General features: G+C 34.5%; 1 protein-coding gene across 2 annotated transcripts in view; it reads left to right on the plus strand.

Annotated features, from left to right (window-relative positions):
- The window catches only part of LOC149805921 (lysosomal alpha-glucosidase-like), a 72,490-nt gene that overhangs the window by 33,417 nt on the left and 23,756 nt on the right, over nucleotides 1-15,317 (plus strand). For both annotated transcript variants that reach the window (XM_089950701.1, XM_089950699.1), the window contains exons 9-13: nucleotides 3,311-3,424; nucleotides 4,164-4,251; nucleotides 7,682-7,799; nucleotides 10,285-10,418; nucleotides 12,041-12,192. In XM_089950701.1, the coding sequence (XP_089806827.1) occupies nucleotides 3,311-3,424; nucleotides 4,164-4,251; nucleotides 7,682-7,799; nucleotides 10,285-10,418; nucleotides 12,041-12,192 (606 nt within the window). The remainder of the gene's footprint in view (nucleotides 1-3,310; nucleotides 3,425-4,163; nucleotides 4,252-7,681; nucleotides 7,800-10,284; nucleotides 10,419-12,040; nucleotides 12,193-15,317) is intronic.

Below are 15,317 nucleotides of genomic sequence, written 5' to 3' on the forward strand. Positions count from 1 at the left end.
TGCTATACCAATAGAGCTACTGTATTTCCTCAGTTGTCTGTGAAAATAAAACATTTAAAAAAAATATTTATTAAAATTTAAGGCCAGCATTGCAGAGTTTAAACATTGAAAGATTTGCAAGATCAAGAGCTGAAATTTCTGCAATCAAGAAAAGGAGTCCCTATTCAGGATGTGTTTTATGTCACATCTTATCACGTGACCAATTATCTTCAATTCTTATGTAAACTAAAACTCTTTTTCTGTGTTATCTATGTACTCTAACATTGATTAAAATAAATTATTTAATTAACATTAACTTATTCACATACAGAAAATACCATATGTACTCACTCCTAAGTTGAATTAAACTGCAAACTAGAAAGATCCAGATCTGCCATAGCATAAAACACCTGCAGATGAGGGTCTATTTTGTTTGTTCTACTCATTACTGCACAGACCCAGATCTATTGGTGCATTATGTGTTGTTAGATCTTGGTGTCTGCAGTTTGCAATTGGAAACATCTTATAAGCGAGTATATATGGTACTAATGAATTTTGTTAAATGCTTTGTTTTCCAGGGGTTATGCTAAGGCAAATAATCATCCTCAGCTGAAGTTATTCCTCTACCCTCTCCCTCCTCCTTTCAGCTAACCTCCTCCAACTCCATCTAACATTTTTGAACCCACTGATATTTTGGCACAAATATTGTGAACTTTGTGTGGGTTGGCCTTGTTGCAACACTGCAGTTTGTAGGCCTAAATAATATAAACATATTTAAAGTGAACTGTTGACTATAATAGCTTTTGTTGCCCTCAAATAAACACTAATTTTACTGAAAACCTTGCAACTGTAGAACTTTTGGAAGCAAGTGAAATCCCAAGCTTTTTAAACCACCAAACTGAATATTGTGTTATTCTGAAAACTATGAAGAAGTTAATGAATTTATATTGAAAACCTAATGGGATGGGATGATTTGCCTTATGAGTTGTAGTCACATATTTTTTATAACAGTTACCTATATTCGAGGTTACTGTCTAATGCTGTTAACAAAATTTTTCAGATTTGAGAATGAAGTTTTAATGTCATGAAACCAGCCTTGGGAGACCAAACTTTCTGCTAACAAAAAGTGATCTCTTAAATACTGGTGGTCTTCATTCGAGGTTCAAACAAATCTATACAAGATCTGTGTACAAAAAAAATCAAGTCTTTCATTTCAGATGGTCTTCCAAAACAGTTGTCTCTCTAGACTGGTTTTTAACTATCTTTTCATAAATTATTGGACATCTAACTCATTTCTCCCAAATTTTTCCATTACTTTACCTTATTTGAAAGGAGGAAAAGGTGGTTTCACTCAGAATTTAGAGTCTAGTGTGCCCTCTGCTATTCAACCCTTTGTAGTTTTTTGCTGTTACATAATTTTAGTTGATGGTTGTCATTATGGAGTGTGCATCTGAAATATTAACCCACTATTTAACCTGATATATATATATATATATATATAAGTTACAGAATTAATTCAGTAGTGAATTATCAGTTATATTGCAGCTGTCAAAACTACATATGTTATCAGGAATTAGTTATTAATGCACAACGTTGTGAACACTCTGTCTTCAAATTTTCTGATATAATTTTAACCAAATTTGCTTCAATGCTTTATCTCAGCAAGACCTCATTGAGTTTAATGTTACACACATATTTCTTAGAAATATTGCACATGATCATCTTTGCATCGCACTCTAACATTTGACTTTTTAAAAAAGGGTACCAACAGCTGCCTTGCTAGGTACCCAGCATTAAGAGGTTAGTGTTTGGCCTGATGTCAGGATAGTATGACTGGGTGGGACATCATGCTACATGTCTGCTGCTTGATGTCCCAGTGCTAGACATCAGTATAAACTGTCACTGCAGGCATCATAGTGATATGACTGAAAAATTATTAAAGCTATGTTAAAAATCTAAATCACATGCACACACACACTATATTAACATCAATTGTAAGTGGCTAGGTTAGTGAAAGGTAATCAAGTTCCTTGATTCCTTCTGGACATAAATTAAGCTGTTGCTTGGTAACAGATTAGTCATTTCAATAAATATCAATTAAACTGTTGCTTGGTAATAGATTGGTCTTTACAATAAACATCAGTTAAGCTGTTGCTTGGTAATAGTTTGATCTTTTCAATAAACATCAGTTAAACTGTTGCTTGGTAACAGATTTGTCTTTTCAATAAACATCAATTAAGCTGTTGCTTGGTGACTGATTGGTTTTTTCAATAAACACCAATTAAGCTGTTGCTTGGTAACAGATTGTTATTTTTATAAATATCAATTAAGCTGTTGCTTGGTAACAGATTGGTCTTTTCAAGAAACATCAATTAAGCTGTTGCTTGGTAACAGATTGGTCTTTTCAATAAATATCAATTAAACTATTGTTTGGTAACAGATTGGTCTTTTCAGTAAACATCAATTAGACTGTTGCATGGTAACAGATTGGTCTTTTCAGTAAATATCAATTAAGCTGTTGCTTGGTAACAGATTGGTCTTTTCAAGAAAAAATAAATCTAGTTTTGAAAGATTGCAATTTCTTTAGAGATTGTTGGTTATTTTTTCTGCTTCTACAGATAGCTTGTATTAATTTTACTTTTGTCCTTGGGCATGAATAGTACTAGATATACTGTAGGACCTACTTTTATATTTGAATTGGTTAACTTTATCAGCTTGATAGTTGTCATGATCAAGGATGTAAAGATGAATTTACATGGTCACTTCTTTAAATAGATAAGTAAAAGCTCTTTAAAGCTGAGGGATGGACTCTAATCCCTCTTCTCATCACAAGTTGACTGGCTGATTGATTGTTTCATCACTAATATCTTGGAATGATGAGACTGGTTTTAGATTTTTTATTGCATGCAGTTTGTTTTATTAAAGCATCAGATTGGTATATATTGCATCAGAACATGTTCTTTTGTGTTCAAGAACTCCCCTTTGTAGGTACAGTGTATCTGGTATATGATTTACATATCATATATACTCACTTATGAACAGCAAAACTCCTGGTCTGCCATAACAAAATTTGCTTGCATATCAGGGTCTCTATTGTTTGTTCTACTGATCTCTCCTAACAAACGGCACAGACCCAGATATTCTGGCGCATTATCTGATAGCAGATTTGGGTCTCTGCAGTTTGCAGTTGGACTGATAAGCAAGTACATACTGTATATGTATTTAGTAATTTGATCATATAAGAATAATAGTTATTTATGGTTTGCTGTGTGCAAACATTTGTATATGATCTGTAAATTATCTTATGCGTAAATTTAATTGTTATCAATAGGTGTGGCCAGGGAAAACGGTGTTTCCAGACTGGACACATCCCAATGTATCTGATTACTGGTTCAGACAGGCTTCCAGGTTCCACCAACAAATCCCATTTGATGGACTGTGGATTGTAAGGACCAGATTTTTTAGTGTCCCCCTCCCTATACTTTGTACTCTAGCAGAATACTTTTGCTCTTATATGCTTTCTTCATATTTTCTCTCATAATAGGTTTAAAAAATCTTGTTTTTAATAAGGTACAAGCAAAATATTTTGTCTGGGAAGAAAATCCCATTCACCTTCCACAATTAAATGTTTGATGCTTGATATGCGGAAATTATAGATAACATCTTTCAAGCTGATATAAATTTGCAGTATTAAGATTTGAAAAACTCATCTTGGACAATGTTGACCTTATGGGCAGAGCATCATCGCATAAATTATTTTAAAGTTACATGCTGATCTGCAGATCAATATGACAACTACTACTGAAAATATCAGTGCGTTTAAATGACTTTTCTCAAAAACCGTTTGGTCATAGCCTGGGCATAACCTGGCATCAAGGACTATAACATTTTATGACTGTTGCTAAAAGGACATCAAATATTGCCATCCTTTAACAAGACCTTTACATTGCCACAATTCTTTAATAAGTTGGATCCAAATTTAATTGGTTGTATCAAAGGCCTGTTTTGTAATAATGGTAATATCACAGCCAGAAGGCCTATTTTATAATAATGGTAATATCACAGCCAGAAGGCCTATTTTGTAACATTGTTACAGATTTACAACCAAGTATGACCATATCTACTAAGCATAGCTTTTGCATCAACATCGGCAAGTATAACTTTTTATTTTTTCCCACATGAAGGACATGAATGAACCATCAAACTTTGTGGAGGGATCTACAGAAGGATGCATAGGAAATGATCTGGACGATCCTCCATTTGTTCCAGTGGGTAAGTGGTGAAGGAAGAAATGCACATTTACTCAATTCAAGTGTTGGATGAAATTGTTGTGTAATAAATAAGTGTCACATTAATAAAGTCATTGCCTGATGGACAAATATTAGGGATCAAAACTTCTTATCGATAAGATTTTTTTTCTTCTTTTAGTTGTTATTAATCATTCTCATTTATGAAATTTATAGTTATATTTTGAGAAATTTGGGAGAATATATCTTGGTATCATATAATATGGACAGTGATGTCCTGGCTTTACATTAGGCATCAGACACTGGGAACTAGATATATCACACTAACTGATGTGCACACTGTAATTTATCACATAACTACTGTCTTGTTTACATGAATATATCAACATGTAATAATATCTCATGATGTCACAGATGATGTTGTGACATGCTAAGGAAAGGGTATGTATGTGCAGTAGTGTTTTATGGCACCGCAGCACAAATGTTATGACATGTTAAGGAATGGGTACGTATATGTGTGTGTGTGTAGTAGTGTTTTATGGCACCTCAGCACAAATGTTATGACATGTTAAGGAATGGGTACGTATATGTATGTATGTGAAGTAGTGTTTTATGGCACCTCAGCACACATGATATGGTAAGAAAAGGACATGTGTGTGTGGTAGTGTTTCATGGCACCTCAGCACAAATGATGTTATGACATGTTACAGATATGGTATATACGTGTAGTAGTGTTTTATGGCACCTCAGCACAAATGATGTTATGACATGTTAAGGAAATGGTATATTTGTGTAGTAGTATTTTATGGCACCTCAGCACAAATGATGTTATGACATGTTACAGATATGGTATATATGTGTAGTAGTGTTTTATGGCACCTCAGCACAAATGATGTTATGACATGTTACAGATATGGTATGTATGTGTAGTAGTGTTTTATGGCACCTAAGCACAAATGAGGCTAAAATGTAGTACCAGCTAATGAAAAGGGGTAATGACTGAAGTCAATTCACTAAACTATTTTCTGGTTTTGTCAGATAAAAGTAGTACATTTTATCATGTGATAAATAGAATCTTACATTTGTGCTAATTTTAAATGAAATTATGAAACATTTGGAATAAATTGGAATTTTTTGATTGCTAATACTCATAAAATTATTCAATTTGTTTCATTAATTTCATTTGATATGAGCATTCATTATTCAGTTTGTTTCATTAATTTCATTTGATATGAGCATTCATGTCAGATTTCTTGATGTTTGTGAAAATGGAGCTAATATTTGATATAGTAATCGCTTTCCAACATAGGCAAATGATACTGATGGCCATCTTTATTGTTAGAAATTTTATATCAGCTTATCAAGGAAACAATTAATGTATTTGTCAATAACTGTGTTTTACATAGTCCCATCACTTTAATGTATCATCTGTCAGCAGCTTTTTGTTCCTTTAATACAGCTGTATGACACTGTGGATCAGTATTGTGGTTCATTTTTAGTCAGATCAAAGTTGTGGTTCATTAAGTCAGATCAGTACTATGATTCAATCAAGTAAATTATGGTTCATTGGGTCAGACCAAGGATGTGGTTAATTAAGTCAACTTGTCCTGTGGTTCATTGAGACAGAGCAGTGCTAAGGTTCATTGAGTTAGACGAAGACTATTCTTCATTGAACCTGACTAGTGCAATGGTACATTAGTTCAGACCAAGCCTTTGGTTCATTCAATCAGACCAGGCAATGGTTCAATGAATCTGACCAGTGTTGTTGTTCATTGTAATAGGCCAGTGCTATGTTTTTTTTAAGTTAGACAAGTGCCACAAGTGCCATGCTTTCCTGAGTCAGGCCATTGCTGTGGTTCATTGAGGCAGACAAGTGCTGTGGTTCATTGAGGCAGACAAGTGATTTGGTTCATTGAGGCAGACAAGTGCTATGGTTTTCATTAAGGCAGACAAGTGCTGTGGTTCATTGAGGCAGACAAGTGCTATAGTTCATTGTTGCATACAAATGCTGTGCTTCATCAAGTCAGACTGGCTTTGGTTCATTGAGTCAGACCAAGATTGGTTCAATGAGGCAGTCAAATGCTATGTGACATTAAGGGAGACCATTACTATTTTATGCATACTGGCACAAAGTCTAAAACTGTGGAAATTGCAGGAATTAACAATGCAACCATTTTTGTAAATAGCTGTACCACCTTCAGATTTGCAAAGAAAGGTTTGCAAATTGTTTATTTAAAGATAAGATGTATCCTTCCAAAATTAGAATAAGTAAACTTGTTATTTGTGAGAAAGGATCATTTGACATACTGGGCATCTGTGAAACCTTCCCTTTGACTTCTGTTGGTGATGAAACACAACATATTGTTGGATTTGAGTTGGAAAGATTTGATACACAAATTCAAGAGGGAGGAGGTGTTGTAATTTTTGTTTTCAGAATATGTAAATCTTTGCAGAGAAGCTGATCTTGAAATTGAAATCATTTCGATGGAAATCAGTCTTCAATGTTCAAAACTCATTTTATATTGTTCTGTCTACAAACCTCCTCATTTAGCTGCTGACTTGATATAACTTGATATTTACCAGTATGAACAAGAAATTGCTTATGCCTTTAGTATTAATGAAGATAAAAAAAAAAGTATTGTACAGTAAAACCTGTTCTGAGAGACTGCCCCTTCTGCCAACAAAAAATGGTCACTGAAGACAGGTGGTCTCTCCTAACAGGTTTGTACAAAAAGACCAGTATCCAAGGTCCAGTTTTAGTACAATTTAAAGAAAAATAACCACAATTACTGTACATATATTCTATTCTTTATTAATAGTTCTTGCTAAAATACTGTATGCATTCATCTGAAAACAAAATTATATAGCAATAAGGGCTGTTCCATTTAAACGTACATGGTACTCAGGGAAGGCAGTTTAAAACAAAAATATATATCAGGCTACTTTGATTTCACAAAGTTCATTATTAAAATGATACGAAAATTCTAAATTGCATCAGGGGGTAAGTACTGGAATTATGCCCGCAATTGCTCATCCTTCTAAGTTTGGTTTCTGTAGCATTGCTGTATTTAACAGTGTTGGATTTTAACCAAATTTGGCATGCAGTTTTATACTAAAGAGAACAATAATAACTTTGATTTCAAGCATTCCATACGATCCTGTAATTTAGTTTAGTAATGGTCCCAGTTTGCCTGTCTTCAGTTTCCACGAAATAATGTTACTTAGGAATGCTGAATAATCATGCACCTTTATTTTGATAATACCTGTTTGATTGATTGAATTAGATTTCCAGCATTCCACATTGTCATTTAGAAGAGATATATCACCTAATTACCTATTCTTCCTACATTGGTTTCCCAGTAAACTGTTTGAGGCTCTATGGGGGTAAAAAAAAATTTGAGCAATACCCTTTGTGATGTTCTGATTATTATTAGCTCAAGTTTCTTTGATTGCAGGGATAGTCGGAGGAAAACTGACTGCCAAAACACTCTGCCCTTCTGCTAAGCAGTACCTCTCATATCATTACAACCTTCATGCTATGTATGGCTATGGGGAAATGGTGGCAACTATGAGGTGAGTATAGATTACAACCATATATAATAAATCTTGTATCCAAAAACATATAATGTGGAATCATGGGATAGGAGCTTTCCTCTGCTTGGTGTATAGATATATAATTGATCAGACCTTTGATCCATTCATACATTATGTGCATCTTCCATTCAAGGCCATCTCTTCAAAGGAAGAAAGCCATTTTCCACCATCAAAACATTAATTTTGAAATCATGTGACATCTCTTTTCATAAAAAATGAAAACTTAACATATGTATGAATAACTTTATATTTACATTTTAAATTACATGGCCATAAAACTTGAAGTATGCATCATGGGTAAAAATATGTCATGCATGAAAACATGTTCATTTTGACCAGTCCTGTGCAGTTAGCCACATAATTGCCATTAAAAATGTCCCAGACTTTATCAGTGTTTCCCTTTACACATATTTGTGCATCAGGGGCGCACGCTGAAGAAAATTGATGTACACATTTTGTTGCCATGCATTTTTTTAACGCAAAGGATTCGCATAATGCAATCAGGATTTATTTAATACCCAAGGCTTTGGATGAGGGATGGCATCGTTTATACTGCGAGCATAGGCATTCACTGGTTCCCTGCTATGTTTGCTCCCTGCGTTACACTCCTCTATTCATATAGCGGAGTGCAACACAGAGAGCATAAGAAACAGGGAACCAGACTAGCATAGGCAATGTTATGACTGATTAGCTTCCCCTAATCTCGCGAGCTCTCACACAATTTCCATCGAGCTTAGCAAGATGTCAGGTTTCAGTACTTGTTGCACTAGAAAGTTATCTCCAACTTAAAACAGCATGCACTAAGAATCATTAGAGAAAAAAGTGAAAGAAGCAGAACACAAAAGAGTAACTGTAGACCTAGCTTTAATAAAAAATGGAGACAATAATTCCCTTGACTGGAATACAGCACATCCATTAGGATTACCGGTATGACTTCTCATCGCATGATTGCGAAGACTGCAAAAGTGAATAATCCTTTTATGACAAATTTTAAAATTTTTTAAAATCTGCCCTCCTTTGCCACAAGATAGCTGGGATAACCCAAGACATTCTTTCACAACAAAGAAATCAGTAAACTGGCCGAGACAAATGCGTTATTTGGATTACAAAGTCAGAGGGTAAATGCAAATTTTGATGGTTTTTAGCTTTGCTGTAATAAAAGAAAGCTCTTAAAGTTCAAGTGTAACTTATTAGAAAGAAGATGAATCATTATCCTCAATTTTTGGATAAATGTGTTCTAGGATGAAGTACAATGAAACTGATGATAGTACACATTTTATGACAGGCAGTAAATTAACTGCCATTTGATTAAAAAGATTTATTTGGCTGTTTGTATTGGCTTATATGTAATGTGTTGGTCTATAATATTGCTTGAAAAAGATTATAAGGAGACTGTTAAAAGTACGCCTTTAAAAGAAAAATTAGTACAATTAACCTTTGAATGGATGATGCATTTGCTTGTTGATGGTGCGTATTGGTTTAGAGAGAGGGAAAGAGAGAGTATGTTGTGCAAGTTGCAATATCCTATTTCAAGCTGAAAACGTATGGTTTAGATGAAAATTTGTCAGTACATTTTTGACCCCCACTATTTTTATTTGACCCCCAGTTCTGACACCAAGGGGTTTCTTTAACCCTCAGTTTTACACCCCTGGGGGATACACTGCTTTACTGTAAATCACAAAATTTCACAAATCACATTGCAGTCCTAATATTTGTTAATGATTTGAGCTTTCGTCTTAATGGCGGGGTTTGTCAGCACCCAGGTGATTATATTTCTCATAAAATTTTGATGAAACTTAATAAATGGTCAGGGTGTTGGATGAGTATGATTGTGAGCAAGATCTATGCATAATAATGAAGTAATCTTTTATCTGATTGGTTAAACTTGTTACCACTCTGGAAACCATGTTACATATTAGTATTTGCTCCACCTTGGTAAATAAGTTTTTATAAGCATTTTTATTGTCGGGTTGTATAAGTGAGATCTGCCTGTTAATAACATACCTTGCATTTCATGATGTTGAAACTATATTTCTTATCCCTTTTTTATGCATATTAGTTATCACTTTCTGTTTGGAATGATTTTTTTAATCGGGATATAATAAAATTGGTAAAATCAACATGATATAAAGTTTGGAAAATAGCTTACATAGGGTAATTTCTTACAATATTACCTGCAGAGTGAAACAGTCAACTATTAAGACTTTTTAACTGTGCAGGTTTAGTATTTACAACAGCATTTGGAATGTTCCTGTTTAACCCAATGCATATGATGGATTCTATTAATCTTACTGTTGGGATCGGAATTGGTGAGCAGAAACTTTGCCAAGTCTCAAACCTGCCTATACATTCTGATCTTCGGATGAGATTTCCCTTTCCAGTGCCATTGCATATGAGGGATTCTGTTAATCTTTATAACAATATTTGATGTATTAGCATATTTCAGATTGAAATAATTTTTCAGTGCCCTAAAGAAGATCATGCAAAAAAGGAGCATAGTGATATCAAGATCCACCTTTCCAGGGTCTGGGGTTCATGGTGGTCACTGGACAGGAGACATTAGGGCTACCTGGGATGATCTCATGTACTCTGTTTCTGGTAACTCTTCAAACTGTATTTCCTCAAAAAATCAGTGTCCATATGAAACAGTGTCATATCTTCCTTAATAGAGCATTGTCTACCTTATTATATTTGGATATAAGTCATGTCCAACCAAAGTAACATAGACCCTGATCTGTTATCACATAATATGCAAGCAGATCAGATTCTATGTTGTTTGAACTACTGTTTACTTCTAACAAACTGCATAGAGCCATATCTGCTGGACATTATCTCAGTGTTTATTATGCATGCAGCAATTGGGAGTGTGTAATTCCTTCTGGATGGGATGTCAGTCCTTTACAGGATAACACAACAAAGGGTGATGATACCCATGTATTGCCCAGTTGTAAATTGCAGGGCTCATGCTAGCTGGCAAAAAAAGAATTGAATTGTTCATTTGGCAGATAAGTCACCTTTATAATGCATGTGAGCGATTGTTTCAAATTCATCCAGTTACACATGGCTTCGAGTCATACCCTCATTTTGCCACAGTTGAATCACTGATTCTAGATCTTTGGTTCTTGTAGCACCTGTATGTTTTTTTGTGGATTCTTGTTTGTAGCAGACTTGAACTTGTCAACCATTGGCACGCATCGAACCTCTTGCCTTGCCCCTGTAATTTGTCCCATTTGGAGATGTGCTGAAGTATCAAGCTGATTACAACTGAGGTATCTGACATAACAGAGATCTGACAGACACCGTTACAAGGTCATGTTCTATTGACATTTTGATTCACTAAATTACAGTTTTCATATTTATGCAAGTGAAAAACTTAATTTAGAATATATAATTTCTAATAATAACTCAGTTAAAATGAAATGCAATGCATTATCTGATAGGTTCCTAAATATAAGTGGACTAGAAATTCCAGTAGAACATAAGCCTGTGTCAGTGCCTGTCGGATCTACTCATTAATAATATATCTCATTGTTAATTTTGCTGCATAACATAATTACCAGCTTAGCCCATTACATAATCATCCTTGTATGTGTTAAAGTGGCTTGATGAAATAATATAAATTTTATATAAAAAATTACCACTGACTTTATTGTTTTATTGATATATCTGTAGGGAAATCCATACAGATACAAGTTATTTCAAGGATAACATTTAAGGTATTTTGAATTGGGCAACTTTATTTCTAGACTGTAATCAACTGTGTCAACTGATTCCAAAATTATGCACACAAGAAAATATTTTGTGACAAAGTACCCAGTGAATAAGTAATTGAAATTTCTAATGTTTATCTAAGATTTAAAATGCTGCCTTTAAAAGCCCCTATTGTATATATGTAGATACTTCATTTTTTTTACCATCATTGGAAATAGACCTTTTCAAAACACATTCATTTTTTTAAACAACAATATCAAATGAATGCAATCTTGAATTTCAAAACATGGTACATTAGCAGTGGCATGTGGCAGTCTCAAACCCATATCCCTCTTGTCCAGAATTCTGCTGTGCCTGCCACCATAGGTCAGCAGTCCAGGAGATGCTGCTATCCATATACTGCTTATTGAAGCAATAATTGGCTGTGGTCCATGTACACACTCAGACCAGTTTTCTGCTTACCTTTACATTACTCGGCCATAGATAATAGTTTCAATGGTTTTTTATAGGAATAATGAATTTCCAGCTGTTTGGAATTCCCCTTGTTGGAGCAGACATCTGTGGTTTTTCTGGTGACACAACCCCTGAGCTATGTGCACGCTGGATGCAGCTTGGAGCTTTCTACCCATTTATGAGGAATCATAATGATCTAACAGCAAAGGTATCAACATTTCTTATATGGCATCAACATCTGTTATATGGTATCAACATCTGTTATATGGCATCAACATCTGTAATATGGTATCAACATTTATAATATGGTATCAATATCTATAATATTGTTTCAGCATCTATAATATGGTATCAACGTCTGTTGTATGGTATCAGCATCTGTTTTATGTCATCAACATCTGTTATATGGCATCAACATCTGTTATATGGCATCAACATCAATATTTATAATATGGTATCAATATCTATAATATAGTTTCAGCATCTATAATATGGTATCAACATCTGTTATTTGGCATCAACATCTGTAATATGGCATCAACTTCTGTTAGATGGCATCACCATCTGTTATATGGTATCAACATCTGTTAGATGGCATCAGCATCTGTAATATGGTGTCAGCATCTGTTAGATGGCATCAACATCTGTTTTATGGCATCAGCATCTGTTATATGGTATCAACGTCTGTTGTATGGTATCAGCATCTGTTTTATGTCATCAACATCTGTTATATGGCATCAACATCTGTTATATGGCATCAACTTCTGTTAGATGGCATCACCATCTGTTATATGGTATCAACATCTGTTAGATGGCATCAGCATCTGTAATATGGTGTCAGCATCTGTTAGATGGCATCAACATCTGTTTTATGGCATCAGCATCTGTTATATGGTATCAACATATGTTTTATGGCATCAACATCTGTTATATGGCATCAACATCTGTTATATGGCATCAACATCTGTTATATGGCATCAACATCAATATTTATAATATGGTATCAATATCTATAATATAGTTTCAGCATCTATAATATGGTATCAACATCTGTTATTTGGCATCAACATCTGTAATATGGCATCAACTTCTGTTAGATGGCATCACCATCTGTTATATGGTATCAACATCTGTTAGATGGCATCAGCATCTGTAATATGGTGTCAGCATCTGTTAGATGGCATCAACATCTGTTTTATGGCATCAGCATCTGTTATATGGTATCAACATATGTTTTATGGCATCAACATCTGTTATATGGCATCAACATATGTTATATGGTATCAACATCTGTTATGTGGCATCAACATCTGTAATTTTATTTTCGTATTATTTGAGAATTGTATGCCTGATTAAATAGTAATTTAAGCATGTGGATTGATGATATATGTCTGTCGTTTCATCTACCTATCTGATATCAATACTCGAGTACAGGTATGTCTTCAGCTCAGTTTATCATATACAATTTCTTGCAGAGTCATGTATTTTGGTATGTAAATGTGTCATGAAAAATACTAAAGTCTACAGTGGAATAATGTGTTGAACATTCAATTTGTGTCAGGCTGAAACACTAAATTAGATTGCATTGATTGTGATTAAATCAGATGTTAATTCAGAATTCAGGCTATATCATAATAACTTTTAATGAATATATGATGACTGTCAATGTTATGTGCTTAATATATTTATAAATATTCATTAGCATTTACGTCTTCTTATATCGATTACATAACTTATCAATGGAAAAATGGCACCTAAAATGTGATCTAATAAGACATGGTAAAAAAGATAAAAGCAAAACTGCTCACAGTATTTTTAGGAATAAATAAAGATATTAATAACACTAAGCATGATATGTTCTAAGTTAAAGTGCTATAAACTATATAGGTCTATTTAAGTCTTACATTACAGTGTGGCCCATCTTTAATTCCATTTATTTTAATTTCATCTTGGAGGAAAATAATAATATAAAAGCATTTAGTTAGAGTATAACAGTTTATTGTCATAGTAATTAAACAAGAACTACACAAAGCTGTATAACATGTGGCAGTCTTGCTCATTATATCTCTGTAAGGTTTGGGGCAATGAAAAGTTATATTTATTTTGTGTAAAAAATATGATTACAGTTATTTTATTGTGTCCCAAGACCTGCTTTCATGACAATGTACCATTTAGATGTGACAAAGCTTGCAATCTGGCCATTCTGGCATCAGTATGGCATTCTGGATAGGGTTGATTTGAGTTCAGATTGTGTATTAAACATCAAAAAATAACTTTTATTATTGCATATTCCCTCTTTAATTCTGTATCAGGAATTATTAAACTGCAGTGATGCTGTATACATTTTCTAATAAACCAGCCCCCTATACTGTATTGGTATGTTTCTAGTTTTGGGTCTGATTTCCCCTGTATTTTATGTATGTAGATTGGGGTCTGATTTCCCTGTATTTGTATGTTTGTAGATTGGGGTCTGATTTCCCTGTATTTGTATGTTTGTAGATTGGGGTCTGATTTCCCTGTATTGGTATGTTTGTGGTTTGGGGTTTGATTTCCCTGTATTGGTATGTTTGTTGTTTTGGGTCTGATTTCCCCTCTGTTGGTATGTTTGTGGTTTGGGGTCTGATTTCCCTGTATTGGTATGTTTGTGGTTGGGGGGTCTGATTTCCCCTGTATTGGTATGTTTGTGGTTTGGGGTCTGATTTCCCTGTATTGGTATGTTTGTGGTTGGGGGGTCTGATTTCCCAGTATTGGTATGTTTGTGGTTGTGTGTCTGATTTCTCTGTATTGGTATGTTTGTAGATTGGGGTCTGATTTCCCCTGTATTGGTATGTTTGTGGTTGTGTGTCTGATTTCCCCTGTATTGGTATGTTTGTGGTTGTGTGTCTGATTTCACCTGTATTGGTATGTTTGTGGTTTGGGGTCTAATTTCTCTGTATTGGTGTGTTTGCAGTTTGGGGTCTGATTTCCCCTGTATTGGTATGTTTGTAGTTTTAGTCTGATGACTCTGATTAAAAACTGACTGCTCCAGTGGCCTAGTGGTTAGAGCGTCTGCCTCAGATGCAGGAGGTTGCAGGTTCGAACCCTGGCAGAGTCGTACAAAAGACTTACAAAAATGGTACTAACAGCTGCCTTGCTTGGCACTCAGCATTAAGAGGTTAGTGTTAGGACTGGTCGGCCTGGTGTCAGGATAATGTGACTGGGTGGGACATCATGCTACATGTCTGCAGCATGATTCCCCAGTGCTAGACATCACTATAAACTGTCAAACTACAGACGTCTTAGCAATATGAATGAAATTTTTTTAAAACCATGTTAAAAATCTAAATCTCACAC

The sequence above is a fragment of the Sinohyriopsis cumingii genome, chromosome 2, assembly GCF_028554795.1.
Source record: "Sinohyriopsis cumingii isolate HCF-2022 chromosome 2, ASM2855479v2, whole genome shotgun sequence".
In the NCBI taxonomy this organism is placed as follows: domain Eukaryota; kingdom Metazoa; phylum Mollusca; class Bivalvia; order Unionida; family Unionidae; genus Sinohyriopsis; species Sinohyriopsis cumingii.